Source organism: Pelodiscus sinensis, chromosome 27 (genome assembly GCF_052426305.1).
Source record: "Pelodiscus sinensis isolate ZL-2025 chromosome 27, ASM5242630v1, whole genome shotgun sequence".
NCBI lineage: Eukaryota > Metazoa > Chordata > Testudines > Trionychidae > Pelodiscus > Pelodiscus sinensis.
Window position 1 is genome coordinate 9,257,550 of NC_143078.1, and position 21,062 is coordinate 9,278,611.

The 21,062-nt window shown below is 56.0% G+C and overlaps 1 protein-coding gene across 6 annotated transcripts in view; it reads right to left on the bottom strand.

Annotated features, from left to right (window-relative positions):
- ATP2B4 (ATPase plasma membrane Ca2+ transporting 4) overlaps positions 1 to 21,062 on the bottom strand; it is a 120,403-nt gene that overhangs the window by 22,679 nt on the left and 76,662 nt on the right. For all 6 annotated transcript variants that reach the window (XM_089773675.1, XM_075910014.2, XM_075910013.2 and 3 more), the window contains 12 exons: positions 19,964 to 20,178; positions 18,678 to 18,920; positions 16,444 to 16,685; positions 14,843 to 15,077; positions 11,886 to 12,065; positions 10,808 to 10,895; positions 9,689 to 9,795; positions 6,556 to 6,747; positions 6,217 to 6,430; positions 3,690 to 3,901; positions 2,421 to 2,528; positions 1,352 to 1,534 (listed from right to left, as the gene is read on the bottom strand). In XM_089773675.1, the coding sequence (XP_089629801.1) occupies positions 1,352 to 1,534; positions 2,421 to 2,528; positions 3,690 to 3,901; positions 6,217 to 6,430; positions 6,556 to 6,747; positions 9,689 to 9,795; positions 10,808 to 10,895; positions 11,886 to 12,065; positions 14,843 to 15,077; positions 16,444 to 16,685; positions 18,678 to 18,920; positions 19,964 to 20,178 (2,219 nt within the window). The remainder of the gene's footprint in view (positions 1 to 1,351; positions 1,535 to 2,420; positions 2,529 to 3,689; positions 3,902 to 6,216; positions 6,431 to 6,555; positions 6,748 to 9,688; positions 9,796 to 10,807; positions 10,896 to 11,885; positions 12,066 to 14,842; positions 15,078 to 16,443; positions 16,686 to 18,677; positions 18,921 to 19,963; positions 20,179 to 21,062) is intronic.

Below are 21,062 nucleotides of genomic sequence, written 5' to 3' on the forward strand. Positions count from 1 at the left end.
GGGGAGAGGGGGGCAGAGAGAGGGCAGTTAACAAGAGAAACATTGAGAAGGTTAGGGCTGGTTGAGAAATGCGAGCAGCTCATGGGCAAGGCAAACTCCAGGGTGAGAGGCTTCCTTGAAGGAGGAAAAAAGCAGAGGAGGGCCCCAAGGGCAAATAGGCTCCTTGGCAAAACAATAAAAACAAAGTCAGTGAGGTTTTTAAAACAGCAGTAGGAAAAAAAAACGATTAAAGAAAGGAAACCAGGCTTCTTCTCCTCCTACAATTCTCCTCCCCGTCTAGCTACAGCATTGGGGTTAGTCGATAGAGAGGAATCCACAAGAGGTGTCTTGAGACCAGGGGAGCAGCAGGGCAGAAGAAAGGGAAGGCGTGTGAAAGGTCCCCATGGGACAAGCTGCCACAAGGCTGCTCTGGCTACCTCTGTAAGACCGCGGAAAGAAGGATCCAGAGAGACAAAAGCCACCGTGCCTCAAGCTCAGCCAATGATTCCTGTGCCAACAGCTGACAGGCCAGGGGGCCCTCAGCTGGCAAGAAAGAGCCTCAATTTCCCCGCTGGGAACAGAGATGGGAACCCAGGAGTGGCAAGGCCTGACAGGCAGCTCCCCCGCCCACAGTCAGCCTAGTTCTCTGCCTCCCGGCCACAGAGCTCGGGCTGCTGTCCTCCTGTCAAGCCGGAGGTTTGAAACGGTCCAGGACAGCCCCATCCAACGGCCACTGCAGTCCATGGAGAAGGCCAGGTGAACAAGGGTAAGGGGCGGAGTTCTGATCTCTGTGGAACGGGGTTCACACACCTGCGACTTGAAAACAAGGAGAGAACCTGGCTGCTAAATGCCCCATCTCCTGCCGTGTTAGTCAACTCCATCCTGGACGCAGGCAACCTGGCCTTCCTACAGGAGGATCTTCCACCAGGGCTGCCCACGATCTACTTCCGACTAGGGGAGCAGCGATCCTGAAGAGGGTGCCCAGAAAAAGGCCAACGAATATTCATCGAGCTGCACCCTCCATGGTGAACCTGCCCAAGCCTCATTAACAGCAACAAGGGCCTTGCAGCTCTGCCACCCCCCTCCACCCTGACCAGTCCAAGGCACTGAGATCGCCTCCCGCACACCCATCCACCTGTCGCCTAGCCCGCTGGGAAGCAGGCATGCTGTGCGCACACAGCCAAGCAGCAGTGCCTGCCCATAGGCCTGGCTTGCTGACCAGCGCTCACCCAGAAAGGGTGTTTTAGACCCTGGCGGGGCTGAGCGTCACCGTGGCTGCAAGGAGCCACACAGGCAAGAGGACGGCCCTAGATCTCTTCGGCCAGGGCCCCCGGCAAAGCAGGACACGGCACCTCAGTGCCCCCCACGGTACCTGCGTCTGTATCCTGTTGAGGCCCCGGAACCAGAGGATCTGCCCCCGCCGGAGCTCCATCTCGGCATGGTCAATCTCATCCATGTCCTCCGGCAGCTCCTCCTCCGGAATATCCTCCTTGGTGATGCCGTGTCCGGCTTCCTTCAGGAACTTCAGCTGGCTGGTCGGGACAGTGCAGATGAGCTACAAGGACACGGGGAGCCCATGGGTTAGTCTGGGGCGGGCAATCATTTTTGATGGGGGCGGCACTGCAAAATGTGGGTAAGTTTTCAAGGGCTGCACTTTTCTATGGAAGGGGTGCGGGGTCTGGGAGGGGGGTTGGGTGCACAAGGGAGCTCGGGGCAGGGGGTTGGGGTGCAGGAGAGGGAGAGGGGTCTGAGAGGGAGTTTGGGTAGAGGAGGGGGTTCGCGGTGTACACAGCTTCCCTCTCCCCGCAGCGCAGAGAGGCAGATGGAGCAGCCAGCCGCTCTGAGCTCTGGGGCTGCCCCCGGCCTGTGGGTCCAGTGGAATGGGCCGCGGGCCAGACTGAAAGACTTGGCGGGCCGGATCCGGCCCCTGGGCCGTAGCTTGCCCACCCGTGGGTTGATCCCTCTCCAACTGGACCAATGTGGCTGCTTCCTCATCCCAGGGATGTGACACCTTTGCTCCCTTGTCCCCCGGGAATCCCGTGTCCGTATGGCTCAGGACGGCTTGCCGGTGGCCCGAGCTGCTCGCAATGCAGTAGTTCAGAAAGAAACTAAAGCAAGAGGGAGAGCCCCTGTGTGCCAGCCTAGAGCAGCTCTCCTTCTCACCGCCTCATGGCAACCCCAGGGTAGGTCTGGGTGGTGTGGGGGGGGAGATGGCTGGCTGGCTATTTGTCTCACAGCACCGGCCAGAGGACAGAGACCTCTCCCTCTGCTTTTGGCAACAGGAAGCAAGCTGTGCTTGGGGGAGCCTGTCACTCCTGAGGACACGAGTGTGCATAGGTGGAGTGACAGCGAGTGCAGGGGTTTCCATCGCAGAGGGCGGGTTTGGCAATAGATGGTGTGTGTGTGTGTGTGTGGGGGGGGGTGATCAGCCCAGACCTCACCTGGCCCCAAAGCAGCTCTCCGACCCCGATGAAGATACACCAGAACCACTGGCTCAAAGTGAGCCCCGAGCAGCTGAATGGCTTCCCACCAAACTCCACAATGAGGATCTGCAGCGCAGGAGAAAAGAGCACATGCCAGGGGGCTGTTAGCGGGGATGTGCAGTCAGAGGTCACGTGGCATTTGGGAGTCTCCCCCCATGTTCCCTCTAATTTCTCCACCCACGTGTGGAATAAATTTTGTTATGTGCACTGAGCACATGGTATGCATGGAATACATTTTGTTATGTGCACTGAGCACATGGCATGCATGGAATACATTTTGTTATGTGCACGGAGTACGTGACATGTGCAGAATAAATTTTGTTATGTTTTGCACAATGCACCCCGACACTCTGAAATTACTTCCCCATTTCAAAGGGAGTTGCCGGCATAATAGTTAAACCCACGTGTCAAGTGGTTTTACTGAAAACAGACAAAGTGAACTTCCCAGGCAGTGGCTTGTACAGGATGCACAAGACAGCTGCAAAACTCCAAACCCCAGAGAAACAGAACAGTGAATGGAAACTCTGTGTGATCCCTCACATCAGCATCTCGATAGGAGTTGGGTCAGAACCAGAACCTTGGATCCAGCCTCTCTTTGACAGCAGGGTTTTGCAGGACCAGTAATTTGGATCCAGGGTCCATTTTATCCAATTCAAGGTCATGTTTAGCTCTCTCTAAGGGTTTATAGGCCCATCACTGTATTGTCTGAGCAGCTCATAAACATTAACGCAGCTGTCCTTGCAGCACCCTACAAGGGGGGAACATTTACAGATGGGGAACTGAGGCTCAGAGAGCATGAGGAACTTTCCCCAGGTGGCACGGGGAGTCTGTAGCAGAGCAGAGAATCAAACAGCAGTCTCCTGAGGCCCAGCCTAGTGCCCTAACCCATGGACCATCCTTTCTCTCTTCACTAGGCACTTCCTATTTCTAGTCCACATGCACCCAGGACCACCAACGCGGGGGGCAAAAGGGGCAACTGCCCTGAGGCCTGGCGATTCAGCAGAACCCAGGGCTGCTGGTCGCCACTATTGCAACAGCCCGCCCTATAATCGCCACCGGAGCCCCATGTGGCAGGGTCGACTGCAAGACGCTAACCCCAACCCCGCCCCTTTCTGCCCGAGTCTCCGCCCCTTCTGGGAGCCCAGAGCCGCCCCCTCACCTCGCCCGAGGCCCTGGCCGTTCCGTCCGCCCCCCCGCCAGGCCCACGCTGCTCTCAGCGGCCGTTACCTGCGAGGCGAAGGTGCCCAGCACCACGGTGCAGAAGATGGGATTCCGGAAGATGGACTCGAAGACGTTCCGCTCGCCGTGGATCTTGCGCGCGTTGATCTCGTTGAACAGCTGCATCATGACGAAGGTGTTGAAGACGATGGTGTAGTGCTCGGAGGGCGGGGAGTGGAGCGGCGTGTTCCGGCCGCTGTCGATGTCAAAGAACTTCTCGCCTAGCGGGCAGGAGGCGAGAGAGAAAGCTCGAATTTCCGCCTTCCTCCGCTCCCTCACCCGTCACCCGCACCCTGAACTTACACTGAAGGAGGAGCATCGTGGTCTCTTGCAACTCGTGGGGCCAACACAATAGAGGAGGGACTACCTGGATCCTACACTCGCCTGGGGGTGACCTCACCCCGTACACTGAATACCCCACTAGCCACTACGTGGGTAACCCCAGACGGTCTCTTGACTGAACGAGAAAAGGCCTCTTCGCCTTTCCGCCAAGCCACCGCTCTCCACCTGACCTCTCGGTCCTTCTCCACTCCACTCCTGCCTGGGAGCCGAAGCCCGTTGGTCAGCTAGACACTAAAAACCATGCACAGACCGGACACACTGGATCGATGGTGCACTACAACCACCTGCAAGCCACTAAGGCAGGAGTCGGGAATCTTTTTCAGGTCAGGGGCTGCTGACCCACCGAAAAATCAGTCGGGGGTCACACACAAGCGAGAAGGAAAAAACCAGACAAACAGAACCCCTCACTGAAAGACACTCTGCACAGTCCCCTTATGCTCCAGAGTCTAGGGGGAGTCCAGCCTAGTAGAGTGTGTGTGCTACAGCCCCGTTGGCGGGTGGGGGGGCTGGAGCACCAGCACGGTCTCTCCAATGCTGGGGATGGGTCCGGAGCTTGGAGGGCCAGATCCAGGCTAGGGCTTTAGTTTCCCCACCCCTGCACAAACACCACCCTCCACCCAACTGCTATCCCCCTCCTTCCTTTCCACCCTAAGAGAGAAGGGGTGTCAACGGGCTCCCTCGCCTCAAATATTCCCTTGAAATGGAGTTAACTACTTGCACTACCTCAGTTCCACCTCGAATACAGCAGTGACCCTCTGGGGTAAGTCTGCACTACGAATTACACCGCTCAGGCGAGCGAACAACCCATGTTACCGAGCGACATAAAACGACACCACCGGAAGCGTCCGACTACCGCCTCTCGTGGAGGCAGAAGTTCGGCCAACCAGCCCCTATAGGCTTAGAGCAGGGGCGGGGAACCTTTTCTGGGTTGGGGGGTCGCTGACCCACAGAAAAATCAGTTGGGGGCCGCACACACGTGAGAAGCAAAAAAGCCCCCAAAACAAACCACGCCCTTGCTGAAGCAGCCCCCTCCTGAGAAGGGGAAAGACACTCCCCACATTCCCCTCACACACCAGAGCCTGGGGGCCCAGGCTAGTACATTCGGAGTAGATTTTGTGTGCTTCAGCCCAGCGAGGGGACAGGAGGGGGCTGGAGCACCAAATGCAGGTTCCCCAATGCTGGGAGGGGGGAGCCTTGAGTGCCAGATCCAGGCATGCTGGGGGCCGCATCCATCCCTTGAGCCTTAAGTTCCCCACCCCTGGCTGAGAGCACCCTCGCCAGAATTGCTGCAGTAGCTGTGACGCTGGAAATGATGGAGGGCTGACATAGCCCTGGGGAAGAACTCTGTGTAGCTCCAAAGCTTGTCTCTCTCCCCACCACAGATATGGGTCCAATCCAAGGTATTCCCTCCCTCCCCTGGTCCCTCTAATTGCAGGGGGATCTTGATTATGGCATCACAGCGGGTGGTGCAGCTTGAGGGCAGAGCGAAGGGAGTGTGGGAAAACCTGCGACTGAAGACACCAGCAAAGTGCAAGGCATCCTAGGTAAACCAGGCAGTCAATTGAAACAGCCGGGATGATATGTCCCTGTATTGGGCTCTTCCAGGGGCATTTAGATGGAGGGGAATTTAGTGCTGACAGACATTCATGGATGGCCACGTCCGCCCTTCGTCCCAGCTTCCTTCCTCCTCACAACGTCCTCGGCAAACCCTGATGTGAAGCGGCCACCTCTGGGAACCCAGCTCCCATCTGGTTCCCGGCCTGTGCGCTGAGGCTCCCGAGAAGGGAGCTGTGGACGCGGACTCACTTGGCATCAGACTGAGTCCCACCAGGGTTCTTTCATGCAGGCCACCAAGCAGGAGACCTAGGTCTTTGAAGGTTCTCTGGGCCACTACTGATCCCGTAAGCCAACCCGTCTCCAGCAGCCAAAAAAGGGTTCAGATCGTTAACCTTCCCTGAGTAGAGAGCTGAACACAGCAGCTGCTTCCCTGGCTCCAACGCGCTCCGCACCCAGTGAACTCTGGCCCCAGCAATGAGACCCACTGAACAGGAGTCACTATAGGTGGACCCATGCCCAGCTGGCTCGGCGAGCCGCTGGCATGGATTTTACCCCTGCCTGGTTGAGCAGCAGAGGGGGCATGGCTGGAGCGGAGATCCCCCTCCCCTGCCAGTCCCCGCTGGCTTCGCAGGCTCACCTGCAAAGAGCAGTGTGAAGATGATGGTGAGCTGGTACACCGCGTGCCCAAGAATGTTCTTCATCATGGTGCGGGAGATGAGGGGCTTGTTGCGGCCATACGGCCGGCGCAGCAGCAAGGACTCCGAGGGGGGCTCAGTGGCCAGGGCTAAGGAGGCAAAGGTGTCCATGATCAAGTTCACCCACAGCATCTGGACGGCCTTCAGAGGAGAGTCCTGCAGAGGGAGAAGAATCCCCCATGGAGCACGCGGTCTCTTCGATCAGCGCTCTACGGCTCCCGCCCGGGCGCTTCCGGTCCCCTCCAGCTGGAGCCGCACGGTTGCTTCCCAGGGCTCCTTACCTGTGTGATGCAGGCTCCTGTGAAAGCCACGATGACGGCCACCACGTTGACGGTCAGCTGGAACTGCAGGAACTTGGAGATGCTGTCATAGACGTTGCGGCCCCACATCACTGCCTTGACGATGCTGGTGAAGTTGTCGTCCGTCAGGATGATGTCGGAAGCCTCTTTAGCCACGTCGGTGCCCGCGATGCCCTGGAGGAGGGAACAGAGCAGAGGTGGTATCCCGAATCATGGGTAGTGTGAATGGTTGGCATGAGTGAATTAACAGTAAGCGAGCTGAAGAGAGGCCATACTAGGGTCCAAGTCAGTGCCCCCCGTGGATTATGGACTTGTTTATCACTTTGAGAAAAAGACCGTGTGCGCTGAAAGAAGCAAAACTGAACAAAGGAGGCAAAGTTCCCAAATAAAAGGAGTCAGCGAAGGGAGTCAGGGAAGAACTCGACCAAGGACATTCCATTGCCTATCGATCGTGGCTAGGCGAGCAGAATTGGGTGTTGTACGCAAGATGCTCCAAGATTGGTTGTAAGCACACCCGTAGGTGGTGAGATCATCAGATATCACCCCCACTCGAACTGTCCCTCACTAAGGGGCTATATACCCCACCAATTTACCACGCGGGCCGAAGTCCATCGAATCGGCATATTGGGGTGACATGCACGTCGGATTTCCGCCTCAACCAAATTAACCAACATTACTTGGGGTTTGGCCAGCCCCAGGGGGCGAGTGATGTGTGTATGAATGTGCTTATGAGCAGGGCTCGACAAACCACTGAATCTATTCACCCGTGGTGAGTAGATTTCAGCCGGTAGCTCTGTGAGCCCCATTCACCAGCGCTTCGCGCATGCGCAGTGCCAGTCAGGCGCATGTGCGGTGCAGGGCTGGCGAGTAGCTCTCACTGGAGTTTGTCAAGCCCTGCTTATGAGAGTGTGTATCAAAATTGGGTTAAGAATTAGACTGTTAACTATTTAAATTAAGTACTGCTTTTGTTCTACTTTCTAATTGCTAACTACTAGATTTAAACCTTGCTTTTGAGCTGCTTCTTAATTGCTTGCGATAAAGTTTGTTAAAGGAATATTTTGTCTGCTATGAATTCATTGTTCCATGTAAACTCGGCCTGTAGGACTGTTGTACGGACTGATCACCCATGTAACAGTGCCCGCTTGGGACAGTGGTGTGAGTCCCTGAGCCAACCTCTCATCCAGGCCTGTTCCAAAACACCGACAAGCTGTGGAAGCTGGAGTCCAGATCAGAGTGGGCCCGTCTCTACAGAACACTCTCTTTGCTTGGAGTCGCTTCCTGCATCCAATGTACCTTCCCACGTGGGGACAACAGCAGCCTGACCTGCTGCGGGGATGGATTTCCTGCCAGCATCTCTCACAATGCAGAGAGCTGAAATGGAGCAATCAGCAGTTGTAGCACTACTGCTGAGCAGGCGAATGCTTTCCAGCCCTAGATCTCAGAGTGTTTCATCGCCCTTCCCTTTAAAGAGGGACAAGAGGAAGTCGGGGGCGGGATCTCACTCTCTGGAGGTCACGCAGGTCAGTGGCACAGCTGGGAATAGAACTCTGGGCTCTCAAACCCCAGTGCTGTGTCCTCAATAGGGATGTGAACGGGTTACTGGTTAACTGGTTACCAGTAGGCATAACCCTTACTGGGCGATGCTTACCAGGTAACAGTTAATGGGTTCCGTAGGAGCAGCCGCCTGCCACAGGCAGAGGGCTGCTCAGCCCTACCGGACCCGCCAGCCAGCAGCCCACCCCGCATGGCTGGGACAGAGCTGGAAGCAGGATCCCCACATGGGGATGGGGGCTGCTCCAGCCAGCCTGGGATCCCAGTTATTCAGTTAACTGGTTAAACATCAGGTTAACATCACGTTTAACCGGTTATCAGTATTTTACATCCCTACACGCTACAATGGGCATTCAGAAAGTGGATCAGACAGCTGGCTGCAGTAACCAGTAGTGCACAGTAGAGGGCGCTGAATCTGCACAGATGCAGCCTTATACCAGGAGCAAAGACACAGCTAGGTCCAGTGAAATCCACTTAATGATTTTCCCCACTGCTTTCCTGCTGGGCCCCATTGAGGCGACCTACTGGGTCTGCCCCTTGGCAATGAAGCCCCAGAAACTGAACTTGAAACTGACGAGAAACGAGGGGCCATGAGCGAGGGCTCTGTTTTCACGGTTCCATTGGAAAGAAATGCAAACAAGTAGGCAAACAGCGTTAACAGTAAAGAGCGAACTAGATTTGCAAATTGATTCCATGTAAATAAACTAATATGCCTCCCGAAAGACAGGAAAGATTTGGGGTTGGTTATTTTCATTTTGGGTCAGTAACTCCAGGCCTGGGCCCTTTAAGGCTCCTAAATACACATGTTTGATTTGCAGAGGTGCTGAACATTTGCAACTCCCGCTGTTCCAATCACCTATGAAAACCAGGCTGTGTTCATTGCAACACTTGAGTAGGGGTTTAGGACATTAGCTTTCGGCAGCCAGATTTGAAAGTTAAGGCCAGGATTCTTAATATGACAGTGCCCCTTTAAGAATGAAAGACGAGGGAGGGTCTGTCTAAGCCAGGATAAAAGAGGTCTGTTTCTTGGCAGGGGATATTTTCCAGGTCCCTTGTGCAAACATCCTATAGCATTTTATACAAAGTGATCACTTCCCTGTAGCATTTTTGAACCATCTTATAGAATTTAATAGAAATGTTTATAGCAAGGACAAAGTTCTACAGGCTGATTAAAATGATCTCCTCTATTACACCCTGTAATCCTTAGGCCAGGTCTACACTAAAGGGGAAGGTCGAACTAAGCTACACAACTCCAACTATGTTAATTATGTAGCTGGAGTTGATGTACCTTAATCTGAGTTTCTGCGCCATCTCCAGCGGAAGGCCGACGGGAGCAAGGAGCAAGAGCGGGGGCACCCTCTGCGTTTGATTTAATAAGTATTTTCTAGACCCGCTAAATCAAACTCCGGAAGATCAAATCATGGCAGCGTCAATCTTCCGCTTAGTGAAGCCATGGTCTTAGAGAGATTTCTAAACTACATAAATGTTATCATTCCTCTTTAACTTCCTTAGAAGTTTCCTAGCACAACACAGCACACAGAGAAAGACCCCTGTTCTTCCATACCATAGCGAATCCGACATCAGCTTTCTTCAAGGCTGGGCCATCATTGGTTCCGTCCCCAGTCACAGCCACCACCTGCCTCTGCTCTCCAACGGTGCTGTCAATAATTCCTGCAACAGACACAGGGTATGTCTACACTACCACCCTAGTTCGAACTAGGGTGGTAATATAGGCAACCGGAGTTGCAAATGAAGCCTGGGATTTGAATTTCCCGGGCTTCATTTGCATCTTGCCGGGCGCCGCCATTTTTAAATGTCCGCTAGTGCGGACTCTGTGCCACGCGGCTACATGCGGCATGGACTAGGTAGTTCGGACTAGGCTTCCTATTCCGAACTACCGTTACTCCTCGTGGTAGTGTAGACATACCCACAGGGTTCAAAGGAAACAGGTCCCAGCATGTGCTCCTAGCACACACAGAGCTGCACTAGGGAGCAAAGCATCCAGCTGGCGTGGGAATCATTAGATCTGCAAAGTGGTGTATCTTTTCTTAATGTGGACATCTGTCGGGCACTGACCACTGCAGGGCTGCCTTTCTCCTTGGTGCCAGGCACTGTGTACAACTCTCATCCAGCCTCTCTTCTGGCAGGTCATGCCACTGCTGATATTTTGTCCTTCCAGATCACAAGGATCTCACAGTCCTTAGCAAGTGAGACCCAAAGGATGCTGGGGGTGGGGTGGGGTGATGGGGAAGAGAGCATCTTGCTCTAGGTCACTGTTTCTCAACCTTTTTTTTTATAAAGTACCCCCTTTTCAAAAAAATTAATTATAACTACCTGCAGTACCTACAGTTTTCAGACACAATTTTTTTTTCTGCCATTGCTACACATTTGTTTAAACAACTTAATCGTAGCTGGATGGGCGATGACATTTTTGGGTGTAAAAAGTACAAAAATAAAGCGCTGTGAAACTTAAAACAAAAATTCCTTTTTCTCCAAATTTCAGTTGTGTTGACGTATCCCCCTGACTTTGCTCATGTACCCCTAAGTGTACTTGTACCACTGGTTGAGAAACACTGCTCCAGGTGACAGAGCTGGGAAAAGGATACAGGTATCCAACTCGGTTTTCCCTACCCTTGCTTATTTTGTGCAGGAGCCTGCACACCGGCTCTCCAGTTGCCCTTACCTTTCACAAGGGTATGCTTATCCGTGGGGGAGGAACGGGCCAGGACTCGCAGCTTGGGCCAGATTTTATCCAGCTGCTCTTGCTCCACCTGCAGGACCAAGCAAGCAAGAGAGAATGAGCCGCCGGCCCGGTAGGTATTTGAGAACTGGAGCTGAGCGAATCGCTGATTCCTCAATTCGCTGTCTGAAAAGAAAACCCCCAAACCCTGCCCTCCCCAGGCGAACGCCCTATCCCCTAGGCTATGCCAGAACCTCCTCCCCCCCCCCCGCCATTGTGGGCCCAAACGTTGGTTAATTTTCAGGTGTGAGGCTTTGGGTGGCTTTTTTTTTTAGAATATCCTTTAAAAATTAACACTAGCTGGATTTCAAAACAAGAAGTCAAAATAGTTTAATTTGCAAAAATAGCCAACTGAAAACCCCAAATGGAAAACTGGGCTGAAAAAAGCCTTCCTCCCTCCCCTCCAGCTGGAACTATTTGCTGAATGTGACCCAAACTCGTGAACAGCTTTGGTCAACCCCCAATTTTGTTTTTCAGCAAATAAACTAGTCAGAGAAAATTTCTGTCCATCTCTATTGAGAGCCAAGGGTTGTTCAGTAGGGCAGGACGGGGGGCGAGGACTGGATGTTCCCTTCACCTTGACTCTGATGTTTCTCCCACAGAGAGGTGAAAGGCAGAAGGTGCACCACGGTGGACCACTCCAGCAACAGCTGGCTGAGCTGCGGCAAAAGCAGCAGGGAGCTATTGAAAGAGCTGGCAGGGACCCAGGTTGCAATGGGACAGTACTGGTAAGAAATTTTAAGTTACTTTCACCACGGCTCTCATGGCACATCTAGACCCCAAGCACCCTCCAGGGGGTTACTGGCCCTTGGCCAAACTGGCTAGGAGCCCCAGCTAAAGCTAGCTGAGCAGACAGCTCTCCATGCCAGGCACTCTACGAAACATCAAAAACCCAGCTAGGTTCAGCTCAGTACAGGCAGAAGCAAGAGGCTCTCTACTGGCTGCCCTTCCAGGCCTAGCTTCTGACAGGGCCCCAGGGACCTGAGTGGCTCAGAGGCATGGTCCTCTCCCGGATTCCTACCTCCCCCTTCTCGTTCCGGATGAGCCGGTTGAACTCCTTGCCCTCCAGGCACAGGAAGTCTTCCCCAGGCAACAGGATGCCGCACTTGGTCGCGATGGCGCGGGCGGTGTTGATGTTGTCACCTGTCACCATGCGGACGGTGATGCCGGCACGCTGGCACTTCGTGATAGCCTCGGGCACCTACAGGCGAGGTCAGGGAGAGAGACACTGTGGGAAAGAGACAGACCGGAAAAGAGGAGCTGGGGAAAACAAACCCATAGGGTCAGACAGGCTCAAACGGCCTGTGACAGGATGTACACACCCCACACTGGGCCAGGCAGGCTTAATGCCCTCTGGGCGGAGGAAGTCACACATCCCCAGCCGCACTGGGCATGCTCCAACTGCTGGGGTAGTATAAAAGGCAGCAGCTCAGCTCAGTCCGGGCTGTACGCTGGAGAGGAAGGACCCTGTTACAGAAGCGCCAGAGATAACCAGGCCAAAGACCCTGATGACAGGAGCTGGAGACCCAGGAAACGGAATCGAGCCTCCAGAGCTGCAGAAGGAGACTGACACTGCAGAGGCTGAGGACCTACGTGGATCACCCCAAATGCCAGATCTGGTAGGAAGCGACCCAAGGAGGGTGCACGGGTGGTATCTCCCACCCGAGTGAGCTCAGCGTGTTGTGGGATTCCTCGCTAAGCGAGTGGTGGACCACTTCCCCACAGGCAGGGCCCTGAGTCAGGGCCTGGTAGAGTAAGGTGGGCCCAGGTCCCCCTACCGCTGCTGCTGCCCCAACCCCATTGACTCTAGCCATTAGGCTATATTGCCCTGTTCCCAAGGGCTGCGTTATATACTCTGGCATTGGATTGTGCTGTCCTGCAATTTAAAAGCTATTTTGTAGACTCCAGCCATTAGGCTGTATTGCTTGGTGACTCAAGGACTAATTTACAGATGGTGGCCATTGGACCTCACTGCCGTGGGACGGGGTGTGATTACAACGTGACAGGGCCCCATCTGGACAGTACAAATGGAGGACTGGGGGGGTAGCCCGCAGAGGCATGGAAACACGGACATACAAGCCACACGCCGCCAGCTGGGATGCAGCACGAGGCCTCCCTGGCCATGAAGCACAGAGGCAGCCTAGCCTAGCGGTCAGGAGAGGCTCAGGCCCAGGCGTGAGCCAGTGTGAATCGAAGAGGAGCATCTGGGGAAGTCGGGGGTGGGAGAAGGTCCAGGGGTTGAAGATCAAGGGGCCCAGGGTGGGCCTGAGAAATGGTCTAAAGGGGTTGGAGAAGGAGAGAGGCTTAAGTTTTGGTGAATTCAGGCCTCATTTACTCCCATCAGGCGGGTCACTGACAACACGGTCAGAGAGGCCTGCTGAGGAAAGCTCAGGGTAGTCTCGGAGGAAGGCCCCAGACCGTGGACAGGGGAGGCTGATTCGGCTCTGGCCCACTGGGAGTCGAGAACCAGGCACCGGCTACTGGAGGGCAGGGCGGGGAGTCTCCATCTTGCTCTGCAGGAGCAGAGAGGCAGGGCATGGCGACTCGGGCGAAGGGCCTTTCAGAAGAACAGAGCCCCATTGTACCGGGCTACGTACTGGGGACTCAAGTTACGAGAGCGTTTGGGAGGGGCCGGCTCACTTCTAAGCGGAGGCCCTGGCTGAGCGGTTCCAACCAACGAGCTAGTTCTCTGCACGGCTCTAGCCAGGTCAGCGCGTCTGTTCAGCGCCGTTCCGGGAACTGGCTGCAGTGCCCTTCCTCTGCTGCCCCCCGGGAGACGTAACTTCATTGCCTGCTCCATGTGATGCCACAGGGCTCGGGAACCTCCGGTGCCCAATCCGGATGACCCATCAATCAAGACGTGGGACGTTTTATTTCTTCCTGCTCTACCCGCAGACGTACTGACAGCAGCCCGCCCCTCTCCCGGCCTGGCATCTCCGGCTGCAGCGGCACATCGCTGCGCTAATGGGTTTATCTCCTACAGAACCAGCCTGAGCCGGGGCGGGAAGGGTGGGGGGAATGTTACTGAGAAATCAGCAAATCGAATCAAGGCCTGCAGACCGGGCATGTGTAATGCAATTCCTGAGTCCAGATACTTTAATGGCTAATTAGGGAAAGAGGCGAGCAAGGCAGGCTCCGAAATGGAATCAAGAGGCAGGCATGGGACTGCTTATTGCGTTAGCTCAGCGGTCTGTCCATCACCCCCAGGCCAGCCGTGAGAATAGGGGAAGGAGCGCGTGGGCTGCAGGAAAAACAGCTTCCTGTCAAGGATTTTCTCCCACCTCGGGGGGCAGCAAATCAGCCCCCGACTGCCTTCCACCGTGAGAAGACTTTGCCTTGGTTTCTCTGCTACCTCAAGCAATGCACCTGTCCCCTGAACATAGGCGCCGGAGAGGCGGTCCTGCCCAGACCGAGAGGCCTTTGTGGGGATATGCCCGCCTGAGGTGCCTGGTTAGGGGGGCCGACAGGATCCCCGGGCCCCTAGGCCGTGTGAGGGGACCCAGGCTCTGCGCTGCTGGAAGGGGTGGGGTCTCAGGCAGAAGGGGCGGGGCTAGGGCCCCCCCCCCCCCCCACTGTCTGCCCTTAGAGTGCGCTGTGCAGGGCTCTGAAGTGTTCCAGCAGCGATTCTAAAAGACCCTGGGCTCTGAATCACCGGGCCCTGAGGCAATTGCCCCCTGTGGGACCCCTGCCCCCAGCAGCGGACCTGCACCAGTTGGATGGGCCCCCTGGCACTTGGCGGGCTCCTGATCGTGGCATGGAGTGAGGGCACCTCACACATAAAGCACAGGACTCAAGTGAGATGATGTGTGGCGCCCTGCAAGGCATCTCTGGGGAGGGTGCTCAAGCCCCCCCATTTCTAGAAGGGCTCTCCATCACTGCATAGCCACTGTACCCCAGGGGGCACCGTGCTCATGCCCACAGCAGGGTGGGGAAGGGATGGCCTGCCCGTGTCAGGAAGGCAAGCGGGTGTTGTGGTACCTCTGGCCGGACAGGATCCTCTATGCCGACCACGGTGATACAGGTCAGGTCAGACAGGATCTCGTTCTCGCTGTCCCAGTCGGGCTCGGCGTCAGCGGGGAAGTCGCGGAAGGCCAGGCAGATGGTGCGCAGTCCTTGGCAGGCCATCGGCTCAATCACCTTCTTTACCATCTCGTCCCGGTCCTTCACCTTGAACGCCCGCAGGTCCCCATTCTTGTCCAGGATCTTTGTGCACCTGCACCCAGGAGAAGTTTAGGAAGTTAATGGAGAATCCTAGAACTGGAAGGGAGATCAAGTCCAGTCCCCTGACCTCATGGCAGGACCAAGCACCCTCTGATCATCCCTGGTAGGTGTCTATCCAACCTGCTCTTAACTATCCCCAGTGATGGAGATTCCACAACCTCCCTGGGCAATTTATTCCAGTGTTTAGCCACCCTGACAGCTAGGAACTTTTTCCTAATGTCCAACCTAAACCTCCCTTGCTGCAGTTTAAGCCCATTGCTTCTTGTTCTATCCTCAGAGGTCAAGGAGAACAATTTTTCTCCCTCCTCCTTGTAACAACTTTTTAGATACTTGAACACTGCTATTACGTCCCCTCTCAGTCTTCTCTTTCCAAACTAAACAAGCCCAGTTCTTTCAGTTTCCCCTCCTAGGTCATGTTTTCTAGACCTTTTGCTGCTCTTCTCTGGACCCACTCCAATTTCTCCTCCTCTTTCTTGAAATGTGGTGCCCAGAACTGGGCGAGAAAGGCTTGCCACCTGCAGAGTAAAAGAGAGGCAAGCCCCCCAGCTCTAACCTCACAGGGGGAAGAGACTAAGCCAGAGAGATTTAGCAACCCTTTTTATCTGTCAGTTAGGCATGAACCTCAAGAGTTTTCAGGTGAGCCTGCGGAAAAAAGACTAGGGGGCTGCTTCCTTCCCTGAACTGGCCTAGATTCTCAAGGCTGCAAAGCGGGGCTGGCAATTTCTCTGGAATATGCTCCCTGGCAGATACGTGGCACTGCCTGGCTGGAGACACCAACACGGCTTCTGGCACAGCAGTTTGGCTACCAGGAGCACAAATGCAGCAGAAGTGACAAAATAATTATGAAGCAAACATGCCAACCTCCCCCAACCCCAATTAACAGGCCGCATTTTATTCCAGGCAACTGGGGACGAAGCCACGGGGCTGTCCTGCATGGGATTATGCTCTTACAATCGATCCTCCCACTTGAGAACCTCATTGAGTGCTACCCCAGAGGCAGTGTGGCCTAGTGGATAGCTCACCAGAGCAGGACTAGAGACGAGAGCTCATTCCCAGTCTGCTCGGTGCCCAATCAAGTCGCATCTCTCTGGACCTCAGGTTTCTAATCTGTGCAATGGGGATAAATATACTGCTCTCCTTTGTAAAGTACCCTGAGAGCTACAGATTGGAAAAAAGTTCATCAGAGGAACAAGGGACTATTGTTCTCTGTCCTGCAGATAGTGTACGTGTGTGTCTTGGTTTACAAGAGGTCTCTCAGAGATTTTCCCACTGCAGCCCTCCACTCCCACTGGTGGGTTCAATCTGCAGACCCCAGGAAGGGTCCCCCAGACCACCAGGAAGGCAGGAAGGGTAGTTACTTGCGTAGGATGATCTCGGAGGCCCCCTTGCTGTACATGCGGAAGCTGCCGTCCGGGTTCTGCAGCACCGTGCTCATGGATTTGCGCACCGAGTTGAAGGTGTAGACCTTGTAGAGCTTCTCCTCGGGCACCTCGTTCCGCACCGCCTGGTAGTCTTGCTTCAAATCCAGGACGAAGCCCAGCAGGGCGCACTCCGTCTTGTTCCCCACTTGCCGTGGGAGGCCCCCTTCCTTTTCTGGGGGCTAAAAAGTTCCCGGAGCGGGGAGAATGGGGGAGGGGATAAAAAAAACAGTCAATCAAACCTTCCCAGCCAGGCCCACTGTGGTTGGGGATGCGGGGGGAAAGCTGTCAGAAATTCTCTCTGCAAGGATATAACCGAGGTTGAGTTTTTTAGCTTGTGGCCGGAGTCAATACACCAAAACGAATGGGGGTGGTTTCCAGTCCGTCGAGCTAGGGCGCCAGCGGGTGCCCATCCACACAGCGCCACTGTGGTCAGCCCCAGCGGACAACCAGGCCCGTTGTTTCAGCCCCTCACTGCCCAGGTCGGCCCATCGAGGCCTCGGTGTAAAGGGCCACGCGAGGGAATGGAAAGGACCACTATGATCAGCTCATCCGAACTCCTGCCTCCCGCAGGGACTTCCCCGAATTCATTCCTGTTTGAACTAGAGCCTGGGGTCAGCTGTGCAGGAGGCGGGGGATCCTTTTCTGGGTCGGGGGCTGCACGCAAGTCAGAAGCAAAAAAGAAAAACCAGCCCCGCACTGACGTGGGCCCTGACTGAGAAGGAGAAAGGCACTCTCCACGTTCCCCTCACACACCAGAGTTTAGGGGTGGTGAGGCTAGTAGATTTTGTTTGCTCCAGCCTCATGGTGGGAGGGGGGGGCTGGAGCACCAGTGCGGGCTCCCTATTGCTGGGGGGGGGGGGGAGCTCCGAGCCTCGGGGGCCAGATCCAGGCAAGCCAGAGGCCACATATGGCCCCTGGGCCTTAGGTTCCCCAGCCGGGTTCCCTGTAAGATGTGCGCACACCAAGTATTTCAGTCCTGCCCACCCCCTCTGCAGAGCCTCAGCTGGCCCAACCCCGGAACCAGAGAGCCAGAGGGGGTTGAGGGGTGCAGGTGTCAGGAAGGTGAGGGAAGTGGAAGGGGGGCAGTGAGAGGCGGAAGGGGCTTGTGCTGAAGGGAGAGGAGGGGGCCAGGGCAGAGGAAAGGGGCAGGGTGGAGGAGAGAGAAATTCCAGGGGGTTAAGAGGAAACAATGAGGAGGAAAAGGCAGGAGGAGTGGGTGGGAGAAGGTGTCAGCGGGGGGGGGGGGGGGAAAGAGGAGGGGACAGGGTGATGCTGGACGAGGGGAGGGGCAAGAGGAGAGGGGAGGTGGGGGTGCAGGGAGAAGAGGGAGTGAAAGGAGGGGTGGGCATGAGGAAGGGGGGGTTGGAGCAAGTCATGTGTGAGGGCACAGAGGGGCGTGAGGAGAACTGGGGCAGAGGGTGGTGAGGGAGTGAGCACCAGGGAAGAAGAGGGCCAGGGGGGCAGGTGTTGGGAGGGCAGGGGCAGCAAGGGAAGGAGGAGGCACCAGGAGGGTGCAGGGGGTAAGGGGACGTGCAGGTGCCAGGGGGATTGTAGAGGTGAAGCAGAAGGGCAGACACAGGGAGAGGTCTGGAGGGGAGGCACCAGAGGGCAGAGGAGAGAGGCAGGGCATGTGGGTAGAGGGAAGTGTTAGGAGAGGGTATGGGGTGGGCACAGGGGGAAGGGAAGGGTGGGTGCAGGGGTCAGAGAGGATGGGGAGTGGGGCAAGCCCCAGGAGGGCTGAGGGGAGCGAGAAGGGAAGGATCCAGAACAGCAGGAGGTTGGGGGGGGGGGCGCAGCAGGCACCAGGGGAGCAGATGCGGCGATGGAAGGGTGGGAGACATGGCAGCAGAGGGGAAAAGGGGGAGGTTTAGAACTTGGGTGCCGTGGGTGGTACATCCGAACAAGCGCCCATGACCTCAAGATTGGTGCACAAGACAAAACTCCCTCCTCTCATGGATGGAAAATCTTAAGAGGGAACACAGCTCCCCACCCCGCCATAAAGGGTGTGAGCTGACGTTAACCCCTTGCTCACCAGGGGGTCAGTCTTACACCCCCTCTTCTATCACAGGCCCATTCTTTCCCCGGTGCTGGTCCTTTGGGCCGTTCCAGCCACCGGAGCGCTTGGAGGGGCAAGAAGCAATGTCTGAACAGCAGGGGCCAGGGAGACTCACCAGGATCTTCGACGTGTAGGCAGAGTTGATGGCGACGCTGTTGACAATGAGGTTCAAGACCTTGGGCAGGATGGCTTCGGGGTCGGGGATCTGCCGGTAGTGGGTGTCGCCCATGTAGGCCTGCACCACGGTCATGCGGTTCATGGTGAGCGTGCCCGTCTTGTCCGAGCAGATGGCCGTAGCGTTGCCCATGGTCTCGCAGGCATCCAGGTGCCTCACCAGGTTGTTGTCCTTCATCATTTTCTGCAGCGGGACACAAGACAGGCAGGGAAAGGGTTACGACAGCAGGGATGCTTCTTCCTACCCTGGGGTCTTCACAGGGCACAGAGCCTGAGGTCACAGCCATGGGCTGATCCTGGAGCTAAGGGCTGAGGAGGGGGGCGGGTATTATAGCCTCTGCACTCAGCATCACCTCAGCGAGGGAGGCCATCTCCGTAGGCCCAACCCAACTCCCTACCAAGAGCCGTCCTTACCCATGCGCAGAATACACGGCTGCGCAGGACACCTGAAAATTTGGGGCACCGCTGGGTCTTAATGCCCACCCACCCTCCTCTTCCTATCTCCGTTCTGTGGCTCTGCTTCCTCCGGAAAGGATCTAGTTAGCTTAAAAGTGACACGGCCTGCCAGAGAGATTAGCTGAACCTGTGAAAGAGCCAGTCAAGCGGCAATGAAGCCATTGGACAGGCATTTGCCAACCCCAGGTCTAGACGGTCAGTTTCTGAATTTACTATGTGAGTCGACAGGACCTGAGTTTAAAATTTGCGTTGGAAACATTTCATTCGTGTGTTGCTGAAGATTAGAAAATCAACATCTCTAAAAACCTGTTATCCCCTCCCCCCTGGTCTGCCATTGAGCACAGGGGCACCAGTTTAATAGTACTGCATAGCAATGTTCCCTCGATTATTTTTCCATTCACGTGCAGAATAAATTTTATGATGTGCACCAAGGCATGTGTGGATGTGCACCACCAATGGAAGCACATGTTACTGGCGCTCTCCTGGCCATGTGTGTCCCCAGCAGTGCCTGGCTGGGCTCCTGGCTTACTCAGGACAAGAGGAAGGGAGGTTTGTCAGGGAGAGCAGGATACTGGACAGGGGAACAGCAGCAAAGCGATTCAGAGTCCTTCTCCTCACCTGGCTGCTAATGCGGCCCAGCCTCACTGCCCAACAGATGGGGAAAACAAGCCTCCATCTTCTCGGCCTCTGGCCTTGCAGTGGAGAAAGGAAACCCACCGCCCTCAGGGCAAACAGTCACCCCTTTGTTCCCTGCCCAAGTTGCGGCCCCACCTTGACGGAGTAGGCCAAGGAGATGGTGACAGCCAGCGGCAAGCCCTCCGGCACGGCCACCACCAGCACGGTGACGCCGATGATGAAGAACTTGACGAAGTACTGGATGTAGATGGGGGTGCACTCCGCCAGCCAGGATCGGCGCTGCACCCCGAAGGTGTCGATCACAAAGTACAGCACCAGGATGATGACCGTGATGGCCGACATGATCAACCCTAGGGGAGGAGACAGGTGAGAGACCAGCAGCGCCTGAAGCCACCTCCTCGTCCACCGCAAGAGGCACCCCCCCACACTCCCAGGCTGGGAAAGCTGCTCTGATAGAAGTTTGCCCTGCTCCCCCGGGCCTTGAACCCTGCTGAGGCCGCCTGCGCAGAGTGAACCCTGGGGGCTCTTTCCCTCGGCATCCACAGCAAAACCTGCCCCGACAATTCAATGTGTTTGCAGCAGGGTCTCTGCGCCCACAGACTCAGCCAGCAGAGAGGCCTGCAGGCCAGGCCTGAGGGGTGTGGGACCCCAGGGCTGGAATAGCTGAGGGGCTGCTGGTGACTGTGGATATGGAGGACGGGAGCATAGCAGGGGAGAGCGGAGTTGAGGATTGAGCAGAGCTGGGTGTCGAACGTGGACGGGCCGATATACTAGGCAGGAGGAGGCGTTGCCTTCCCAAACTGCCAGCCTGGCCCCGCCCACACCCCGCCCCCAGAACCCCTATGGTAGGTGTACTGGGGGCAGAGTGTTGCTGCCCCCAAGCATCTTTCGTTCCAATGCTCTGGGGCCAGGGAAGCCAGGGCCATACCCCACCCCACTGCTCCGTGATGCCAGAGGGCGGGGCCTGGACAGATGGGATGGGATTGGGGGCTTGCCCCCCCCTCCAAGCTCTACCTTCACCCGCTGCCCATGGTGTAGAATCAGCAGAGAAGGGCCTAGAACGTACCCCGGCAGTAACAGCAGGGTGAACCGTCGGGAGGACGGGGCATCAGCCAAGCAGAGGGTGCAGCTCCAAGGCTGGACCAGCAGGAGGCACTTGACACAGCAGCCCCACCTCACCCTGTGCCAGCCTCTGGCAGAAAGCTTTCTGTCCCCGCCAGCCACAGACACTACA